This window comes from Seriola aureovittata, chromosome 24 (genome assembly GCF_021018895.1).
Source record: "Seriola aureovittata isolate HTS-2021-v1 ecotype China chromosome 24, ASM2101889v1, whole genome shotgun sequence".
Lineage (NCBI taxonomy): Eukaryota > Metazoa > Chordata > Actinopteri > Carangiformes > Carangidae > Seriola > Seriola aureovittata.
Window position 1 is genome coordinate 5,900,949 of NC_079387.1, and position 19,087 is coordinate 5,920,035.

General features: G+C 47.9%; 1 protein-coding gene across 2 annotated transcripts in view; it reads right to left on the reverse strand.

Annotated features, from left to right (window-relative positions):
* nrp2a (neuropilin 2a) overlaps positions 1-14,574 on the reverse strand; it is a 59,668-nt gene extending 45,094 nt beyond the window's left edge. The window contains exons 1-2 of one of the 2 annotated variants that reach the window (XM_056370397.1): positions 13,683-14,572; positions 4,444-4,621 (exon numbers count right to left, since the gene is read on the reverse strand). In XM_056370397.1, the coding sequence (XP_056226372.1) occupies positions 4,444-4,621; positions 13,683-13,758 (254 nt within the window). In that variant the 5' untranslated portion in view covers positions 13,759-14,572. Of the gene's footprint in view, positions 1-4,443; positions 4,622-13,682 lie in introns of both variants that reach the window. The other variant, XM_056370398.1, reaches the window with a different exon arrangement.
* Between the last annotated feature and the right edge of the window lie 4,513 nt (positions 14,575-19,087).

Here is a 19,087-nt window from a genome sequence, read left to right on the forward strand (position 1 = left end):
GAGGCCGTGACCCCCCCCCCCCCCCCCCCTCCCCCGCTGGATGCACTTTAACTTACCTCCATCGACACACAGTTTGCGTTCAAGCGGAGAATCGAGACTTGCGCATATGTTTGTGGACCGGGAAACGCTCACACAGAGAGACTGCTGCATGACGCTAAATTAATCATAAAGCTTCGATGCATCGCTCACGCCTCAGTGTGTCTGCGGTGGACGAGAGCAGCTGATCACAGACAAGCCTGGTGTCGACGCTCACCTGCACCTGTTAGTTATTATATCATCATTACAGCACTGGCAGCTGTAATAGTCCAGACCGCCGGATGCTGATGACCATGAACGCCGGCAAAGTGCCAGATATTGACAGATCAGAACCGGAACAACTCCCTTTAGCCATGACCTCTGACAGCTCATCTGTCTCCCCTTTCACCCTCAACCATCACCCTCCTCCTCCTCCTCTTCCCCCCCTCCCCTCTCCCGCTCCGGCCACTGCTGATCATTTATCGATTTCCCATTATAAGCGGAATACGGACATTGATCCCACACCTCTCTGCTCCCCCCTTTGGGGATTGGTAAGAAGGTGATATCATGCACACACACACACACACACACACACACACACACACACACACACACACACAAAGAGTTGTTGCTATGTGTTGGTGACGCCTCTCACTGTGACAGGGCATGTCACAGGCCACACCACTTTGAGTTTGTGTGTGTGTGTGTGTGTGTGTGTATCTTGCGAGTGTGTGTGTAAAGTTATAAAGTTATATCATCAAATCTTCTCACCTCAGGCTGCGTTCAATAACAAATAACCAAATAAAAATGAGAAAATAAAACCCACAGAGGTGGAAGAAATGGATCTTCCTTAATGACTACAGTTTTATGGCATGTGTGTGTGTGTGTGTGTGTGTGTGTGTGCGTGCACGCTGTCTATATGTGATTCTTCCTGTTTCAATGTTTAATTCAAGTGTGTAAAAATAAAACACTTCCTCCTCCGGCTAGAGGAGAGGGAGAATGAAAGAACAAAGAGAGGTGAAAGAGATGGATCAAGAAAAAGGGGGAAGGAAGATGAAGCAAAAGAGAAAGAGAGGTGAAGAAAAACAAAACGGAAGAGTGAGGGAGAATCATCTCCACTTCTCTCTCTCTCTCTCTCCTCAGCTCCTGGTATATCACTAGGTAGCATCCTGGGGCTTGGTGATGGCAGATTGCATTAGAGATATGGGCCTGATATTTCATCTAGCCTTTATTACATTTAGTTCACATCAATCGGCTGGCAGCCTGGAGGTAAGAGCTATTTGGCACGCGGCCGGACTCCCCCCCCCCTGAAATGAAATCCTGAATTAAAGTGCCACCTCAGACATGGAGCGCCTGCATAAGGCTGCGGATTTGATTGCTGCAGTAGAGCCGCGGTTTGGCTGCGTTACACCATCCGAGTACTGACTGTTTGAACCCACTGAGGGAAAATCACCAGCTGGCCTGGGATATTAGCCAGAGTACAGACCCCTTGCCTGGGCTGACCAAGCACTTTTCTTGGTTTTATAAGCGCCTAAAGTGCCCAAGGGAGGTCATGATGGCTGATGAGCACTCTAACACCGACGGGTTGCATGCCTAAGTGTGTACGTGCATGTGTCTTCAAGCGTATCCACTGAAAACATATGTCCATTTAGAGCCTTTATGACCGTGTTATCGTCTCAATATTTTTTTCTTCCTCAGTGCGTTTCAGCGATCAGCAGTCTAGACCACAAAGCTCTGCGCCTTTCAGGTAACACGCAGCTCCGGTTTTTCTCTGCCGCCGTCTCTGTAATCCCAGCTGTCACGCAGATTTTCAACCCTGACCGAGATGGAGAGCCCTCCACCTCTGCAGCCCTCCGGCTCCCCTCGCCCTAACCTCGCGGAGGAGCGTGAAAACATGCAAAAATCTACTCTCTGCTCACTCCCTCACACTGCCGTGCCTAATCATACAGCCAAAAAAAAAAAAGGAAGCAAGGAAGCAACCCCTAACAGCACTACAGGGTTTGGATCAATCTGGGTAAAAAGCATAACACAGGATGGAGAGAGCAGGAATATCGAGCCATACTTTGGCTTTTTGCTCTTATTCCTGCTGCGTTTCCGTCACCCTAAAGGGAAATGCCTCCTCAGTGAAACTCTGAAGGGCAAACACATTAGGTTTAGAGGTTATGCATAAACAAATGTTGGCGTGATCCCCCTATCCCTCTCATGGGCCTTTAAAATGGGGGTAATCACTGGGAGGCAGGGCGGATAGAGAGAGATGGAGGGAAGACGGAAGCAGCTAGTCTTACAAATCAACACTGGCGTAAATGCTTGCAGAGTTACTCACATGTAGACGCCTTTCCCCACCCACGCTCACTGACTCTCTCTCTCTCACACACACACATACAGACACATATAGGATGAAGGGAGAGTGAGTGGGAGTATGTGTTAGAGGGCAGGCCAAGGCCTTGGTACCTCCAGGCGAGAGTGAAGAAAAAAAAAAAAAAAAGCCCCAATCCTACTAAAAGCTTCTGTGGAGAGGAGAAAAGAGGAGGCATTTCAGTTTTCTCCTCTTCCTCCTCCCTCGGCCTCCTCCTGCCCTGCGCGCCTCCGGCTGTGAGAAACTGCTTGACACACTGCTTATCAACAGCTGAGCCGTTCCTCTCTCCACCACTACAGCGGGGAAGTCCGGTGTGTGCTACAGTGTTGACACAGTGGCGCTGGTGTTAAAGCGTTATTACTGAGGAACATATTGCAAAGGAGATAATTATGCAACATTCTGCCTTTGGGAAAAAAAAAAAAAAATGACAGAAACCTGGAGACACAAAGCTGAGACATCAAAATAACATTTCCAGCTCACTGCAACGTGACACAGCTGCGTGAATAGAGCTGACAATCATTACAAACCCCTTTTACCAAAGCAAGTCACTGATGTCCTCATGAAAGTTACATTTTTCTCCCGGCCACACAAAGTGCTTTGTCAGTGAACAATGCAAAAAAAAAACCCATCTAGGATTATTAATTCTTCAATTTAGGGAGAAAAGCGGGGGCTGGAGCGAGCAGAGGAGAAATAAACGGCCGTAATTGTGGAGTCTGCCCTGTTGAATCACGTCAGTGTTCACTTTAAAGACACAACACACGCAAAGAGTCTCATAACGGGTAAACTGTGTAACGTTCCCCCCCGAGTTAGTTGTATAAAACTGGATTAAACAGTAGAGACCGTGACTTCCTCTGAGGTCAAAGACAATAGAGGAGCATATGATTTAGATTATTCATGTTTGAGAACGGAAACTGACCAACGCACATCCAAACAGCTGGGCCTCATTGTCTTCTCCTTCTCTTTCCCTCCTCTTTCCTTTCTCTCTCTCCCCTCCCTACAACCTTCAAAACTACATCATGATTGTTTTCTTTCATCCTGTCTGCTCTGCCCTCCTGAGTGCCCCAACTCCAGACACACACGTTTTCAAATGCAGCCTGGCATTTGATTATCAGATGGACGGGGGGGGGGGGGGGGGGGGGGGGGGGGGGGGGGGGGATTACAGCTGATAATGTCAGATTGTTAAACGCAAGACACACACACACACACAAAATGCATCTGATAGCTTTTGCCTAAACTTTTGAATTGTGCCGTTCAAATCAATATCTTGTCCTTCGACTTCAACAAAACTTTAAGGGAATAAAACACAAATATCTCCCAGCAAATCACCAGTTTAACCAGTAGGAATAATTATTCAGCCGTTTGACTCAGTCTTTCCATTCAGTCTTCGCTGTGATGCTGTTTTGTTTGTCCGTATTTTACCATCGTGCGAGCGAGACTGAAAACTTGGATGTGGTAACTGAGAGGTCATGTGCAGCTCACGTGCCCTTGAGCAACACATTAAACCCAGTAATTGCTCTGAAGAAGCCTTTTGAAAAAAGGCCGATACTAAAAGTCTGCTGTCGTAGCGGGCAGCATCCACAATGTGCTGTCTAATGGCGTGAAAGTGAAAAAGGATGGCGCTGAAAAGAGAGCTCGCCGCTCTCTTAATAAATAATTATCTCACAAAAAGGAAGCCACAGTTAATGGTCTGCGATTTGCAGAAAGCTTGTACCTACAATTAAAATTTCTTTTGCGACTGACCTGTTGCGGTCAAAACGTGGAAAACGTTTGTACAAGTTGGGATGGAGCCAAACCGCTGGCAGTGAATTATAATAGTATGTAAAAATCTGTGTGCTCCAACAGGAAATTACTTATTTGAGATACAAATGCTTTTGCGGCATACTAATGAAAATGTCAACACAAATCACCATTCAGCCAGAATAATAACACACCATGGAGTCTTATTGGTCAAAGTAATGTCGCTCTGATAGAGAAAAGTGGTTTTAAGGCTTCACTCTTATGACATGACTCCCCCACCCTCTCTGTCTCCTATTTGCCCACCCTTCTCTCCCCCCACCCCTCCCTCGTCTTACTTGCAGTCCAGCCTCTCGATCTCAAAGTGAGGGTTGAAGTTGAGGACGATGCGCTGCGAGGGCTCCGGCGCCGTGATGATCCAGTGGCAGTTCTGGTGAGGTGGGTACTCCAGAGGGTAGCCGGGGGAGGTGATGTACCCCGCCTCGCTGGCATCGAAGACGCCGCCGCACTCTGGCGCTGTGGTGGAGGAAGAGAAGGGTGACAGGGAGCAGTTATTGATTGTAGCATGGAGAAAAAACCAGAGACAATTCGACAAATTGAGCAGGTTTTTTTTTTAAATTTGAAATATAGTTGTGATGCATCTGTGGGCCCCGAATCAAACCCTACAGTCTAACTCCCCAGTAAATGGTACACCCCCTCCCAACAGTGACTCAGAGGACGCTCCTTCTTTTACCTTGTTTCTCTGTATGAAGATGTGATGAGCAACAAATGAACAGTAAAACAAAGAAAGCAATTTAGGCCGTCAGTTACGAGGAAATTGGAAAAACTTCTCCATTGTGGATTCTCAATGCGAGCGGGAACACATGGGTAAGCTATTAAAACAATAAAAGATCATCACTGCTTTGTTTGGCGAGCACTCACACACACACACACACACACACACACACACACACCACACACACACACACACACAAAAACAGAGAGCCTTTTTCACCCTCTTCCACACCCAGGCTCTTATCTCTCTACTTCCCCGTTGGGAGCGCTCTCCAAGTGTAATTGTTGCTCCGGCAAGCCAATCTGCAAACATTAAGACACATTCCCTGATCCTATCACGCTCTCCCAGGAACAATAGCCTGCCAATGGCATTGCTCGGACAGCTTAGACAGGAAGTGACACACAGACGGCCTGTCTAGTGGGGTTCGGGGCTTTGGGTGGGGGGGGTGGGGGGTCACCCCGACTCTGTAATGAGAAACTAACGCGGCAACAAAGGCTGTATTCTCTGCTTGCAGCCTGACAGCCACAGCAGCTCGCTCGCTTTGCGTTATCTCCCATAAACACGCTAAACACATAAACTCACCAGCACATACAAAAGGAACATGTATATGAGTATTCTACATCAACACACACACACACACACACACACACACACCCAGTGGGATATCACACATTGCGCACAATGGCTCTTTTATTACTCTTCCGCTGCAATAGATTTGCAGGCATTATTATTCTTTATGGAGAGGCAAAGTCAAAACGTGTTCTCCATGACAACAGCAGGGGGGGGGGGGGGGGGGGGGGGGTTGGTTTAGCACTCCTACCTAACACTGTACATGTGCATGTGAGTGCGTGTGGTGGCTGATGCACCAGTGGGATCTCCAAATGTAATGAACTGTGTGATATTGAACTCAAATGTTTTTCTTAATATTGGAGCTGAACCGTACAGAAGACGGAAAACGGGGCGATGGCAGGCAACAGACTAAAGCTCATGGTATACTGTCATTAACAATGCACTACCAAACGGTGGGCTTAACCACTCACCCGCTGGGCTGGATCTGTTCCTGACATAAATGGGTTGATATTCTTGCCTGTTTCTTTCAAATTTCTGTGAAAGCATCAATAAAGGAAGCGGAAAGAGGAGGAAAAAAAACCAGCACCAAAGGCTTGAAGTGTAATAGACCCTTCAAGTGTTGACATTTCCACCGCCTATTGTGCTTAAAAGGCACACTTAAGATTCTCTGACATTTGATAGAGCTACGATGGCTTCCTTACTTTGTTACTGGAGAGGAGCAACGCCCACGCTCACACACAGGGCACGCACACACACACACACACACACACATACACACACGAACACAAACACACACACACACAGCTGCCGGTGATTTCACGCGGGTGCACGACTTCAGCCGCCCACGTGCAAATGCACAGCTACATAAATGTACAACCGGCGCGCGTGCATGCAAGTTCAGAGATACATGTGTGCACACGCTTGAACACACACCCACGCATTTATGCACTTACTTACACACACACACACACACACACACAGAGGAGCTGCTCCATGTTCAAACGGCCACCCACGCATGCACACATCCAAATACATACAGAGGGCCTGTCAATCACAGCAGGTGGAAAAAATAGCTCACTGAAAAATTTCAAAAAAGATAGCAGGGATGGCAAAGAATGACAGACAGAAAGCAAGCCCCACACACACACGCACACACACACACGCACGCACGCACACATGCACAGACATCTCTTTATCTGTTGCGGCTGTGCAGACAGACAGTCATTGTTGGGAAACCTATGGAGGGAATGGCGTGCAGGAGGGTATCAGCACGCAGAGCCTCAGCAGATTAAGCCGTTTGGGGAGAATCCTGCAGCCTCGACACTTTTTTCCCTGAGCTGCCCATTCAGTGGCCTCCAAGGAGGATGAAGAGGAGGGGGGTGGAGGGAGAGGAGAGAAGGAGTGGGAAGGGAAGGGAAGGGTGGGGAAAGGATTAAAGTGGGAAGAAAAAAATGGAAGAGGTGAAGGAAGAGAGGAGGAGAGGAAGGAAGTGGAGAGGAAGAGGAGATGAGGAAGGGTGGGCTGAAAAAAGGGGGAGAGACAGCGAGACGATGGATAAAACATGGATTAAGGAAGAAAGGGGAAGATTGATCGGAAGGGGAGGAGGGTGAATGCGCTGGGTGGGGTTGATGTATGACGGGCTGGTGAGAGGACATATGTGGGAAGAGTGAGAGGGAGAGGGAGGACGAGTGACAGGCAGAGAGAGAGAGAGAGAGGGAGGCGACAAGAGGTGATGAGGAAGGAGAAATACAGAGGGTGAGAGAAAGATGCAGTGACTGAGGGAAGAGATGGAGAGTAGGGACTCTGTGTGTGTGTGTGTGTGTGTGTGTGTGTGTGATGTGCAGAGAGTCTGACGAGCCTCATTAAGACATGCCTGCTATCCAGCGGCTCCCTGTAGACACTGACCCCACTGGGAAACCTCTGTCAGTCAGCACACTCACACACACACACACACACACACACACACACTGGCAGAGTGTGTGTGTGTGTGTGTTTCTGCTGAAGAGAAAATATAAAGAATAATGGTGATGCAACACGAATTTATCTGCAATAAATGAACCGCTGTGAGAAGATTTCTTGATTATAGTGACAGATGTGTGTGTTTCTTTCTAATTGCTCAGATGTCCATGGCAATTATTTAGTGCAAAATGTATGTGTGTGTGTGATTGTGTTTCACTGTCAAGCATAATGTTATGGTGAGAACAGAACTTGTGGTATTGGATGAGTAACACAGGGGAAGCACTCAGGAGCTGCCAGTGAGCTTCATGAATTACACTGTCCCTTCTACTAGAGGAGCCCATCTGTCTACACACACACACACACACACACACACACACACACACACACACACACACACACACACACAAAGTGCCACATATGTTCCTACTATGCAAGGGCCCAAAACCCTATTACATGAGAACAATGTCACTACTATGTGTGTGTGTAGACTGTATGTAAGAGTGAGTGTGTTTTTCTTTGTTATTCTGGGTGTTGTGCGGGTGAACCTGAAATGCAGCAGAAATAGTTTCAATGTGTGTGTGTGTGTGTGTGTGTGTCTCTACATGGCAGCCACGCCATTTGTTTTTTCATGCCAGTGAATGTGAAGTAAAGTCAGTCTCTGCGTGTGTGTCTGCGCGCACATCCTTCCAGTCACTCCGGATCAAGCCCAGCCCAGAGACGTCTTTGTGCCCGCTGTGAATGCCTTTATCTTCATTATCTGAGAAAATGTGCATATGTCTGCATGTCTTAGCTCACATTCTGTAGTGTGTATGTACGTGTATGTACGTGTGTGTGCGTGTGTGTGCGTGTGTGTGCGCGTGCACGCCCGCGCTCTCATTTCTATTAGTCGCCTTATCTGGGAAGTATGGCGTCACGCTCTGGGATAAGCTGCGAGTGTGAGGAGAGGCGCTGATAAATCCCTCCATCATTCCTAGTGTCTCTTGCCCCTCCCTCCCTCGCTCGCTCCCTCCTTCATTCCACCCTCCCTCCCTCCACCCCACCTTAATTAAAAAGTGCTATCGCCCAGAGTGAGGGAATGAGAGGGGAGAGTGGGCAGCGCTCATCCATTCAGTCAAGAGCAGGGGTTGTCTCCGCGCCTTGCTTTTAATCTCACCCATTCCACACTAGACTGGACCCAAGAAGAGGGCGAGGGTGAGGAGGAAGGGTGAAGAAAGGGGGGGATTCACTTTCATCGCCCTGCGCTTTAACACCTTTATGCTGAGACAGAGTGACAGTGCTTTGGGAAAAAGGTAATAGTGGTAGGAGTGAGTGTGTGTGAGAGTTTAAAATTCACACCCTCGCTGATACAGTTAATTATAATTAATATGCTGATTTCAAAGCATTCTGGGAGTCATTTTGTCACTTTCCATACTTGTTGCATATCTGAATGATATTCTGGTGCTATTTTAACAGTAGGCTAACATGTAAAATAATTCTAAGTGCTAAGTTCATTATACTAATGCCATGAAATCACATTTGGTTTTCATTAAAAGAGGCTTCATACCTCATGATAAATATTGTATGTGGATCATTATTACGAGGAGCACAGTCCTTTGGGGTCTTATCTTTGAAAAAAAAGAAAGTACAGATTTAATTGTAAGGTGCAGAGGAGAGTGGAGATTTTCCTGCAGACTGAGAGGTGAAAAACGAGGCGAATAAAAGTCCACCGTGCGCTGGAAGTGAAAGCAAGCTGGACACCAACACTTTTATCACCTCCTTTTCTTCTCTTATCTGAAATACAGCAGCTGGAAAGTAAGAAAACACCACTCAGGGATAGTTTAATGAGGAAAAAGCCGGAGCTATAAAAGCTAACTCCTTGCTCATGGGCTAAAAAGTGTCTAATTTGGCATGTTGTGCTGTAGGTGAAGAAATGAGCACATTTCCTGTATTTTCTATGATGGATTTCCTGTTTCATGATGAGCGACAGGACGCCCTTCGACTCAGGTGGAGTCGACATATTCTGCAGCCAGTTATCCACTAGAGGGAACAGACATTTGACCAAAAGACAAAGCAGCAAAACAACAATCAGCCAAGAAACGCAACAGCTTTTTTGTTAAAGTGCTAAATGTGTTTAAAGGAGGGATTTCTTCTAACAAAAGCCACATCAAAGGCAGATAATATCCCAGAAATCCTCTTTTCCTCTCCGCCTGTCTCCCTTTCTTTCTCCCTTTCTTCTCCTCCTTCCCTAACAGGATAAGTGCCCCATGCTAATCAGCTAAATGCACAATGCTGGCCATCCTGATCAATGGTTCAATGGATCAATCGGGGTAAACAGATGGTTGCTGGGGCCTACAGGGGGAGGTAATGGCGGGGGCCTAATCCTAAACACTACCTGACTACAGTATCGCGTCTCCTTCTCCCTCGGTGCTCTCTTTTGTCTCGGTGCGGCACCGTCAAACCTGCACCGCCGAAGCACTTTTCACTAAAGATTCCCCCTCTGAAGAGCGGAGGGAGAGGAGCCCACACCAGCAAGGGAGAGCTGTGAAGAATTGAGCTTTGCTGCAGGAGTCTTGGTGATTTGTTGCCGCTTTCTACACCCTCTCTCCCACCCACCCACCCACCTTACACACTGTTACCTTTTAGTGGAACCGACTGCTTAAAAAAAAAAAGAGAATTGTTCTTCTTTCAAAAGCTGCTTTTCTTTAAATTCACAACCTAAACTGTTTCCTCTCGTCCCCTCTCCTCTTTAACCCTGCTTGTGAATTACAGTAAATTTCAAATGCTTTCCCTCTTGACAATGCCCCCCCCCCCACCCCCCGTCCCTCCAGCTCCCACCTAAGCCCGTCCCTGAGCACCCGTTAAGACCCCCCTGTGCGGCTAATGCGGCAGAATGAAAAGACCCAGCTCTGTTTTATTTATGGGGGTCTTGTTTTTAATTTCACCCCGAGTGCGGCGGGCTGTTCCAGGGCTTTGCGTGAGCCTGTGACTCTCATACCTGACTGGTATTGAACGGCCCACTCAGTTTGTCTTTGGCTATGAATGCTAATAGGTGACCTTGTTTTCGCAGCTGATACCTCTGAGGCTGGGGGCAGATTAAAACACTGAGAAATGCAAAGAATAAAAGAGCAGGGTGTGGAGGAGAAGGGGAGAAGAGGGGGAGAGGGAAGGCGAAGGCGCGCGAGAGAGAAAAAACAAACAGAGAAGGGCAGAAAAAGACCAAACGAGAAGATAAAAATGAGGAAGCGTTCACTGAGGAGCTAACATTTGGAAAAGAAATTATTAAATGAATAGAAAATCCAACTCTGGAAGAAGTTGATACTAAAAAGTGGAGAGGATACAAAGCCACCCACTCAATAAACATGCAAATGAGCTGCTTAATGGCCTGAATATTAATGCTTGTGGTAATTAATGTACATGTCACTGAGTCAAACTATTGTGATTACAGTACAAGTGGAGTGGAAGTCTCTCGGCTTTCGGATATAAAGATTGCGGCGAGGAGGTACCGAGACATGAAAAGGGTCTTTTTCTCTATTCCACGTGAAGGGTGCCACCAGCAGAGAACAGCAGGCCACAACTGCAAATGTCCAGAGCACCGAACATCTTTCATGGATCATTTACCCAGAGACCATGTGAGATTTTTATGCTTACAGAGGTTTCTGGCTGAGAGGCCTCAGGCGCGCATCAGTGTGTTCAAAAACATTATATTTTCAGGGAAACCTTTTTTACTGCGGCTGGAAACGGACCAAGTTGCTAAAACCCAGACGGGGTCTATCATCAAAAGCAGGAAGTGTCTGGGAAGGAAGGGGAAAAAAAAACCCTTTAATGTGACTATTGTGCCGAACTTTCACGAGAGCATCAGTTTGTAACATCGTCTGATTTTTTCAAACGGCAGAGACGCTTCGCTTCTTTTATTTCCATCCTCCCTGCAGAGCTCTGCCAGAGGCTTTACCCCCTCTTTAGCTGGACGAGCGTGTCACTTCATAAACCCTCAATGCCGTCTGTCCCCTCACCGTCCAGTGCCATTTTAACTCCTGACCCCTGCACGCTTTGATGTTGCCCTTTCTTCTTACACTCTGTTTGATGCGCACCCCCCCCCCAGTCTCTCCTCCAAGGCTTGTTCACTTCTGTTTCCCCCATGTCATAGCCTGGTGGCTGCCATGCTCACTTCTCTTTTTCACTTTTCTGCGCTGTGGGTACAATTGCATCTGCCTTCCACTCTCCTCTGCAGTCACTGTCTCTCTGTCTCCCTCACATCTCTCTCTCTCTGCTGCACCCTCTTCCTCCCCCCTGACTCTCTGAACCTCCCTGTTCTGTCTCCGTTCTGTTCTCTTTCAGTCTCTCTTCCCTCTGGCATCTGTGTGTAATGTGGCTCTTGAGGGGAGCAGAGACATGGGGTGCAGAGTCTTGGCAGGGCGAGAGAGAGAGAGAGAGACAGAGAGATAGACACAGAGAGAGAGTGGAGGGGGGGATCTAGCTTCTTGCTGGCCTGATGGCTGCCAAGAGGCCCACATCTGTCTCTGATCAGCGGGTACATAGGCAGCCAGTAAAACACACACACACACACACACACCATTCAGAGGGATGACTGTCCTATTTAAAACAAGTAGCCGAAACAAGAGGAAGAGCCCGGGAGCTGCAGCACTCGAGCCAAATGTTAACTGCTCTACAGATAAGAATAAAAAGTACAATAGATCTACTAAAACACAAACATGTCATCAGGCAAGATGCGTAAAGACGCATGATTACGTACCACAGAAACGTGCATGTCATGTTTCCCTTTACGCACGAATAATCCCCCCCAAAAAAAGAAAAAAAAGCGCACATCCACATATAATATAACACTGTGACAGCCGGAGTCAAAGCATCGTAAAAGCATCAGGAATAGCAGAGTGGGAGCCTTACAAGGATGAGTGAGCGTGAGGCCATGTGTCATCCCACCAGTGGCGTCACTTCTCGGCGTGGTAAGCCCCTGCATAACAACCCTCTCCCACCAACACCTCCACCCCTCGACATCTCTCGTGACACAATTAAGCAGCAGCTAATGACTGACATCTTATTATTATTATGTGATCATTTCTATGCAGGTGACCAGACGGAACACTGTGCGCTCCCGGTGTTAAATCCACATTTAATTGGGCTTCTAAATAAATCTGGGCGCTGTTTCATGCTCGAGCTTTGCTCTCCAATGTGGGCTCGTTCGCCACTGTGCCATTTCCGTGCTTTACAGCAGGAATTCGCCTTGTTTAAGTGCCTTAAAGCAAGGCTCCGAGCCCCTCCAGCTGCAGGGCTGCTATTCTTTGGCTCATCCTGCTCCATAATCTCCCCCTGCTTATTGTTATTTGATTGCTGAGAGTGCGCGGAGGTGACGGTGCGCCGCCGCCTGGAGCTGCCGGCGCTCAGCCACCAGCAGCCCTGCCTTCAGCCCTGCACACACCACCCCGAGGAGCACGAGGAGGTAATGAAGGAGAGTCTCGCGGTGGCTGATGAGGATAATGATTATAATGGTGATGATTACAGTCCTAGCAGTCAGATCTTACAATGATAGAGTAGCTTTTACGCACAGTTTCTTGGACACCAGCGAATTTGTAAAATAGCAGGTTATAGCCCAGCCTACGCCTAAAACCTGTTTTCATCCCGATGTGAACTCGCATTTTAATCAGCGCGGGTTTGTTTATTTCCCTTGATGAATAATTAAATGAAAAGAAAAACAACGGGGTAAACAATGCGTTTGAATTTTCAAAAAGCTTCATGCATATAATCAGCTCATTCACAGTCCACTGAGCTGATAGTCAGCTCGGTCCTGGACCCAGTCAGGCTGGGACAGATAACTGTTTCCGATCTGCTGAATATTTGATGAAAGCATCCAAGTTCTTCAGTTTTTGATGTGTCACAACTAGCACGGCACAGCACTCCATTAATCAGGGATTTAAATTTGAAAAAGTCATCATGATTTCCTATGGTTTTCCACACATTATGGCCTATTTATACAGATGTTTAACCTTTGCCTTCATCGCTTTCTCCCATATTTACCACATTTAAGGGGAAAAAACATCCAAGAGACACATGGATCTGCTTACTACACAATCGCGTTGTCATGCGTATTTGAAATAATCTGAAACGTATGAGCAGGAGTTCTTGTTCATGTGAGGTGATTGTATCCCAGTAGATGAGACAAAATGCAATGTTTAGACTACACTCGTGCTTCTGTGGCGTAGAATATTTCTTTTCCCTTTTATGGGTTTTGGTTTTGGAGACCATGCGTGCGTCAAAATCAAAGACGAAACTACAACTCACCCTCTTCTCCTCTGACTCTCAGCGCCACATGACACATTGCCATTAAAAATCCAATCAACGATGGCGCAAAATCCATCTTGGATGCTTCAGAAAGTCGTGGACGGCTTTTTAAGTTTCTAATTTTTCCACCTCGTGTGATAGAAATTCTGCTGTTCCTCTAAAAAAAAAAAAAAAAAAGAAAGAAAGAAAAATCCACACCCGTTCAGGCAACAGTCAAAACTGAACTTCAGTGATAATCCCACGGCGTTTATTAAACCATTGGAGGAGAAAACTGTGACAACTACATGTCATTGAAGAAATTCAGTTTTTTTTAAATTTACGCAGCCTTTTGCCTTTACAGTCTGTCCATTCAGTGGAGCGATGCCACTCAAGCTCATCCAAAAAAAGAAAATAGTGAGCAGACAAACTCCTGGATCAAAACTGTGCGTGTTCCGCAGCTGAGCGGCTCCGGAGCTTCTGGACAGCGGCTCCAGGGTGCGTCAAGTTCCGATAGAGCGGCTCCCAGTCCCCGTATCCCCGTCTCTGCGTCCCCGCGTATTTTGCGCACACGAGGAATCTCTTCTCCTCTTGAAGTGGGGTGGGGGGTCGGGGGGTGGTTTGTAGTGGCGAGCTGAAGTCTACAGTAACAGCTCTCAAAGCCCTGGACGCCTCAGTCCGAGTGTCCGAAGCTGCTTTTTAACCGCGCCGCAGAAAGTCACAGAGTGAGAAATACGAAGTGTTGCGCTCTTGTGTCCCAAAATGAAAAAACAAACACCGGTCATGTCACGCCACCTCCTGCGGCACCGCTCCTCTCTCTCTCTCTGCCAGCGGCTCCGTGCTGCCTGCGCTCCGCTCCGCTCCGCTCCGACACCGGCGTGTGCTCTGTGTGCGCGACTGGTGAAGTGTGTGTGGAGTGAGTGTGTGAGTGATCGCGCTTTTGAGCTGAGCAAGCTATCGCGTTACAGTCACAGCGCCTCGGCTCCGCCCCCTCCCGTCGGTCGCTGATTATAGGGAGTGGGGGAGAGAGAGAGAGAGAGAGTAAGGGCACACGGGCACGCGCCCCAGTCTCTCTCTCTCTCTCTCTCTCTCTCTCTCTCTCACACACACACACACACACACACACACACACACACACATAAAGGACGCATCCCTCCTTTCAGAAGATACCACAGATATGAACTCTTCCACAGCTCAGGCCGAGATAAGACTTATATTATAATGGCAAACCAGACAGAACTTCTCCCAGGGCTGTTTTCAAAGGAACAGAGAGGAGGGATGAGGAGCAGAAAATCCCAGAAAGAGTGAAAGGGAGAGGAGAGGAGAGGAGAGGAGTGTCTGACTAGGGGGAGGGAGGAGGAGGGAGGGTGGTTACACAGCAAAATGGCACACGGCCTGGCTTTCACCACAAACACACATGAAACAACCAAGCCAATGTCAAAGCCCTCAACTCAATAGAGGGAGAGCCCACCTCAGCCCTGCCCAATCTCTGCCCTGCAATCAACAGGCCTAAATACAGAGCGGGAGGCCGAGTAATGACACAGTAGAGAGCCTAAAATAATCTGCTGAGAAAGGCCTCTGCAGCGTCCGGCCCATGTGCCCTGCCTATGTCTTGTATTACCAGTGTAATGTAATGGACTGGCTGAGGCCTGGCTGTATAATGAGGTACAGTATGTAGCCTCGCTGGCTTCTTTATTTGGAACAGCTAGGTGCATTCCTAAAGGTCAGGACACATGGGAAACGCTTTGAGGCGATGTAACAAACTGTACGCCTTCACCCCCCCCCCCCCCTCGCAGGTGGAGGTGCAGCTGAATTCAATGTGTGGGTGTCGGTGCCTTGCAGAACAGACACAGCAGCTACTATCCTGCCTTATTCTCCCGGGATCACGGCAGTCGAGAGTTGTAAACAGCGTCAACAAAAGACCGCCATGCCCTTGACAGAAGGTTGTATGACAGGTCTGTGTGTCACTGCTTGACTGTCTGTCTGTCTGTCTGTCACCTCCGTCAACTGTCAGCCTCTGCTGCTTTGCAGCCCCCCCCCCTTAAGGTTGACTAGATGCCATCAACTTGCAGCATTCTTGCAGGCTGTCAGTCTTTTTTCTTTAAGCCCACCTCTAGCCCGAGGGTGCGGCGGCGGCTGTCAGACGTCACTGTGATTGGCTAATCTGAGCCTCTGGGTGGGGGCCCTCGCTGGCATAAAGCAGTTTGCCATGTGCTATATTATGGAGATGCTACGCCAATGACATTTCTCTCATGTGTGTTACGTGTGCGTGTGTGTGTGTTCATCGACGAGGAAGCATTGATTAAACGCCCTTTAATGAGCACTGGGTGATCTTTGCTTAACCCCCGTAATGACCCCTTCACCCACATAAAGAGAGATAAGAGAGAGAGCCAGTATAAAACCTTCAAGCAACACTAAGTCACTTTCTGTCCCCCCCCCCCCCATCCCCCCGTCCCCGTCCCCGGGGGTCATTTGATACTCCTCTCTCCCATTTGTCAACATCTCTGCCCCCACCATCAGCTTTCAACCCCCAAAATATTGGGTCAACACATGGCTAATGGAGGGCAACAGTCCACAAGAGAACCTGAGAGAGAGATAGAGACGCAGAGGGAATGCTGTGGGCGGACTGTGTATTTGTCTGCAGCCTCCATATATATATATATATATATATATACACACAAACACATCCTGCCTGTATATGTTTGGCATTCTTGGTAAGATGCAGGTTTTAAATGCTGCAGAGATCATAGCATTTTTTTTTCTAGTATTTTCTAATGAGGGAATACGAGTTTCTGTAGGCGACGCACCCTCAGCCATGTTGGCCGCGTCTTTTCATGCTATGTGTTCAAAAGAAGCCGCAGTAGAATGAAGCAAAACAGACATTTATTATGGCGCAGTGAGTGAGATATGCTGCAACTGACTTAAAAATGAAACTCATATCCTCGCAAGCACGTGTCACAATATGAGCCCCGGCCTAAAAAAGCCATGGGACTCTGCATGTCTCGGTGTCAGAGGCTGTTTAAGTATCACAGTGGTTGAAATCGAACACTTAACCTGCAGCTGCAATATGTGAAACCCCCCCCCCCCCCCGTTTCTTATGTATTTCTCCTCAGGTCTCACCATCTGTATTCCCTCTGTCATCTCCCTGCCCCCAAAAATACAGTCGACAAATGGCTGCCATACAGTCCGACTCCTCACCCCGGCACACCTGCGCTGTGTTCACTCAAGGGTGGTGGAGGGGAACACAACAGGGGCTTTCTCCCCCGTTATGTATGTGTGTGTGTGTGTGTGTGTGTGTGTGTGTGTGTGTGTGGGAGAGACAGAGAGAGAGAGAGATAGATACCGACGACTGCCACACTACCTCTCTTATCACAACCGGCCCCAGAGAATGACAGCATGACTGATAACTCTCCCTCTCTTTCTCTCCCCCTGTCTGTCATACACAAACACACACCTCTCTACCTCTCCCGCTCTCTCAACGTCTCTTTCTCTCTCTCTCTCTCTCTCTCTCTTTCATCAGTGTGTTTCGCCAGTCAGCCGGCTGTGGGTTCAAGGAGGAAACTGTGTGAACGGTTAGTAGTCCTTCTGAGAGGCTGAGTGATCCCGGTCCACACCTTCAGCTTTCTTCTCTTCATCACTGACAGACACGGCTTTAGATCTAACAGTGGGGGGAGATAAGCTAGAGATAGCCTCGACTTGACCCTATCAGCATCTCGAGTGCGTGTCTGTGTGTGTGTTGGGGGGTGGGCTGAGGGCATTGTAAGCGCAGGGCCAAGGAGGGAGTTTTGCGAACCCCTTTGGTATTCATTGACACCTCAACTAGTAATAGCAGAGCTTTCCAACCACTTTTAAAGATGGTAAACACCTAACAACATGATAAGAACCACTGTGCGTAAACATACACTCACATACCACTGCACATGTTGGACGTAGGAGCTCCTTCAAGGCCTATCGAAGCTCTGCCGCCGCTGCATCTTTAATCCTCAAAAATGTTCTGTTTGTTGTATTTTTATCCGCACACACTGTTCTTTGCTGCTGCAGTGACCCAATTTCCCCTTGGGATCATTAAAGTTTCATCTGATCTTTATCTTATAAGAACATCTGCATGCACACACACACACACACACACACACACACACACACTCTCATCTGCCCTGTGATTTTTCCACACATTCCCACATCATTTTCCTCCAGTGAGAGGGATCTGCCTTCTTTCACCAGGAGGCACAAATCACACATCTCTCACGTCTTCTGACTGCTGACTGCCACCGTCGAGATTCCTGATGGGCCACCCAGCGCTACGGGCATGCCCTGGCCAGGGTAATAATTACACACACAGACTTCAACCTACTGTGCTGCATGCACTAATCCTGGCTCTGCTGCGCCGCGCTGGCTGGTTGGATTGTGGTGAAACATCTGGTGTCTGTCTGCTGCCTTAACACTCCTCTTTCCTCTGTGTCTATGTCTGTGTATCTGTATGTTGCTACCTTCAGTCATCAAAACACTCTCAGCTGCAGTGCTAAAAAAAAAAAAGAAGAAAAAAAAGAAGCCACACAGAGAGGAAGCCTCAAAGTAGAGCTGTGCAGAAATGCAGAGTTCTGATTTAAGGGAAACAGATTTCATGATCTCGCTCTGCAGGTTTTTGTCCATCGGCTCTCACATACTTAATCTGACATTTTGCACTTGCTAAGATCAGTTTGTCACCGACTCAGGCGAGAGAGATGACAAAGCGCTGACTGGAGTCTGGAGTTATATCCACTGACTACTCCAAAAAAAGCAGATTTCAGTGCAGGGGTGATTCACATGCAGTTCACAGCTGAGCCTAATGGGGGCAGGCAACTGCACCAAGCCGAGGTGGTGAGGCGTACCAGGCTCCAGGCAATCTCTGGGTACACGTTATGAACATAAACAAACTTGATGTTAGATGATGCATACATTAAAATGATTAAGATATTAGATCAACATGCACACAGGACAGATATCCAGACAGATCTAATTGGCTTAATCGTGGCATATAAAACATCTTAGAGTGCAGCGTGTTAAAATATGGGAGAATTTATTAAATAAGTCACAGTGGATGATCAGCCCCCCCCCCCCTTCTATTTTGATGAATGGTAATTTATTAACCTGCTTCATAAGTTGCTGTTTTTGATTTGGATGTGAGCGTTGCTTGTTTCACACGCAAGATGGCCGCACTGCTGTGTGTCTCCCCCCGTAGCTGTTGTCAGCTTCCCTCAAAAACGTTGTTTGCCCACTTTAATTGCAAGATGCCGGCTCTATTCCCCGGCCGCCTCTTGTTTATGATACAGCATCATTATCCTCTGTCTGCTGCAGAAGAGGAGGGAGAATGCATCTTCCTTTGCTTTTTCCACCCGGATCTATTTTACTTCTGCTCCGTCTCTTTCATCTCTTTCCACTGGCCTGCTGTG